Here is a 2,896-nt window from a genome sequence, read left to right as displayed (position 1 = left end):
GCCCACGTTACAAAAAAGTTTTAAGAATCCGGTGGTTGGAGAAAAATGGCGGATTAGGAGTGACGTCCCGGCTCTCTGCTCCCAGAGTAGGAGGTGAAGAACGCGGACAACCGCCTGCGAAGGAATCGCTCTCCCACAGGATCAGCTTCGTGAATCTGCTGAGAAGCAGCGAGGGACAAGCAGCGCTGGGGAAAAAAAGGTGAATCTGAGACGTAAAGTCCGGAGAGTGCGAGATATACAATAGGGAATAGCGTCGGCCAGCTGGGGCAGTGGGGTCTGACCCACAGGAGGATGACTCTTCCCCCACCGACCTCCGCACCCACGCAGGCAGGGAAGCACCTGACGTCAGTGCGAGGTGGTGGCACGGCCAGACAGGCTGTGTGGAGTAGAGACAGGAGCGGGAAACATTTTGAACTCTCCTGTGCGCTGTGCTGGGTCTGCTTTGGGCGGGGGAGGGACTGGTCCGAGCAGACACTTCCCAGTTTGGACAATTCCCGGTTCCGCAGGAGAGAGCTTGGAGACAGGCTTCTCGCTTGAGGAGGCCGCCAGGACCAGATCAAGGGAGGTGAACACCATAAAGGAGGCTCTGCCCTCGGAAATTACCTAAGATTTGGCCGGCGCACGGTGGGCTGGAGTAGAGATCCCTCCTACTGATCAGTCGCTAGTCAGTGTGTTAGGGAAGCAATGGGCTCAGCAGGCGGCTCTTAGAGACAGCGGTGACAAACCCAGTGCCTGACACCTGCCCGTGTAGTCGCCTCCAGCGCTGACTCTCAGTGGGTGGGCAGCCACCAATTTGGGAGTCCATAGCCTAAAATCCCCGGAGCCTGTTGCCCAGGCAACGGTCTCAGGCATCACCCCTGCCCCTGCCGGGCAGAGCTGGTCCCACCCTTGGAGGAGGGCAGTAACAAGAGAAGCCGCTTTCTCTCCCAACCCTGCCCACGGTCTTTTCGTGCAGGCGGCTCAAGCCCCGCCTTTGAAGGGGCGGAAAAGGGAGAGAGGTCACTTTCCTGGCTGAGTCGCCAGGTAGGCTCAGGCGGCCCGTCCCACCCAGCCGCCTGCGCTTTGTGCCAAAAGGACAAACCCCGCCTTGCAACGGCGGAGTAGCAAAGGAGGCCGCTTTTTGAGCCCTGACCTGAGAGGACATAACCACCCCCACTTCCATGCGACTTGCCCCCCACCCCCGCCCTGCGCGCGCTTTGCGCCAAAGGGACTGACTCCGCCCCTGGGCGGAGTAGTGAAAGAGGCTGCTTTTGAGCCAAAACTGCGACTGCTACCAGCCCTTTGTTTTGTCTCCGCAGCAGGACTGCTTTACACCAAAGAGACAAATCACTCCCCTAAAAGTGTGTAGTAGCAAAGGAGGCCGCTTTTTGAGCTGAGACCTGTGGTCACCTCTTTGCTGTGACTTGGTAGCCGGTGCCATCTGCCAAAGGGATAGACTCCACACCGAGAAGGGCGGAGTATTGAAGGAGGCTGCTTTCCCAGCTGGGATCCGTGGCCGCCTCTTGCGCCTCTTGTCAAAGGAACAGTCCCTACCCCTGAAAGTGCAAAGTGGTGAGGGAAGCCGCTTTCCGGGCTGAGACTCGCCAGGGTTGCGGAAGGCCCTTGGCTGCGAACAGGCCACTGGTATTCCATACTGAGGGGACTGACCCCACCTCTGCAGGGGCAGAGTAGCGAGGCAGGATGCTTTCTGGTCTGGGTTCCTCAGTGGCCTTGGGCAGGGCTTCTCCAGCAGCCCTGAGGTGTGTACTTCCTACCAACTACACAAACCCCGCCCTTGGAGGGGCAGAGTAATGAGGGTAGCCACTTCCTGGGCTGAGACACCTGGTAGCCCCAGGAAGGGCCCTCCTCCCAGTCCGGAGGGATATCGTCACTTCTGGCAGGGAAAACCTCACCCTCGGAGAAGGGGAGAAACGAGAGAAGACATTTTCAGGGCTGGGTCTTGTGGCAGTCTCAGCCAACGCCCCTCCCCCACCCCACCAGGACAGACTCAGCCCTTGAAGGAAGGGAGAAAGGAGAAAAGTTGCTTTCCCTGTATGACTAGCTTGAATCTGTGGGACCTTGAATCTAAGCAAAAGGGGACAGTTTTCTGACTTGGTTTCAGCTGATTGGTTTTGATCATCTGATAAGACCATACCACAAGGCCTTGCCCTTGGTGCCCAGGCTGTTGCCAACTTAGGGGATTGTGGTCTGGGAAGGAAAATCTCGACCAGAGTCCTCAGCAATTGCACCAATTGACACGCCCCATCAGGAGCTGCTCCGCAAGAGTGGTGAAAGAGCCCTGAGTAACATATTAGCAGCTCTCTCCTAGCAGCAGATCAAGCAACCTCTGAAGTATACACTCTTAGGCTTGCCAATACCGGTTGTTCTTCTCACCCCACCTAAAGTGGTAACAGGGCTCAACTATCCCTTGGGAGTGGCATGACATTCCCCAAAGTCTGAGGCACCTGTAATGTCCCATTTGGGGGTTTAGAGCTCAATACAAAAGTATTGGAATACCTTGATAAGTGACTCCTCCACATAAAATACAAGCAACAAAAGAGAGAGTAACCTCATAGCCCAACACAGTGCTTTCCACCTCAATCTTGTGATTGATAGCAGAGTCTCTCACACACACAAGAGTGATCCAACTCCTGGGAGTCTAAGGAAGGAATCGAAACACACTAATCTCCATAAGCAGAAGGTGAAGACAACAGGCTAGAGGTAACCAAACAGGCTAAAACTCCTCTAAGAAAATACAGGACCAGAGCACATCTCCCCAGCTCTGCCAAGGAATGTCCCTCTGGAGTCCCAGAATTAAGTCCATAAACCAATCCCAACACCTCCAGTCCTTGAAAAAGTAGCCTGATGAGAAAGAATCAGTGAAAGAACACTGGAAACATGAAGGATCAGAGAGAAA

The 2,896-nt window shown here is 55.2% G+C and overlaps 1 protein-coding gene across 1 annotated transcript in view; it reads left to right on the top strand.

Annotated features, from left to right (window-relative positions):
* The window catches only part of NXPE1 (neurexophilin and PC-esterase domain family, member 1), a 54,184-nt gene that overhangs the window by 17,667 nt on the left and 33,621 nt on the right, over positions 1-2,896 (top strand). The window contains exon 2 of the mRNA XM_012659186.1: positions 730-741. Within this exon, the coding sequence (XP_012514640.1) occupies positions 730-741 (12 nt within the window). The remainder of the gene's footprint in view (positions 1-729; positions 742-2,896) is intronic.

The sequence above is a fragment of the Propithecus coquereli genome, unplaced genomic scaffold, assembly GCF_000956105.1.
Source record: "Propithecus coquereli isolate 6110/MARCELLA unplaced genomic scaffold, Pcoq_1.0 Scaffold6, whole genome shotgun sequence".
NCBI classification, from domain to species: Eukaryota; Metazoa; Chordata; class Mammalia; order Primates; family Indriidae; genus Propithecus; species Propithecus coquereli.
This window is presented reverse-complemented; position numbering and strand designations above follow the sequence as displayed.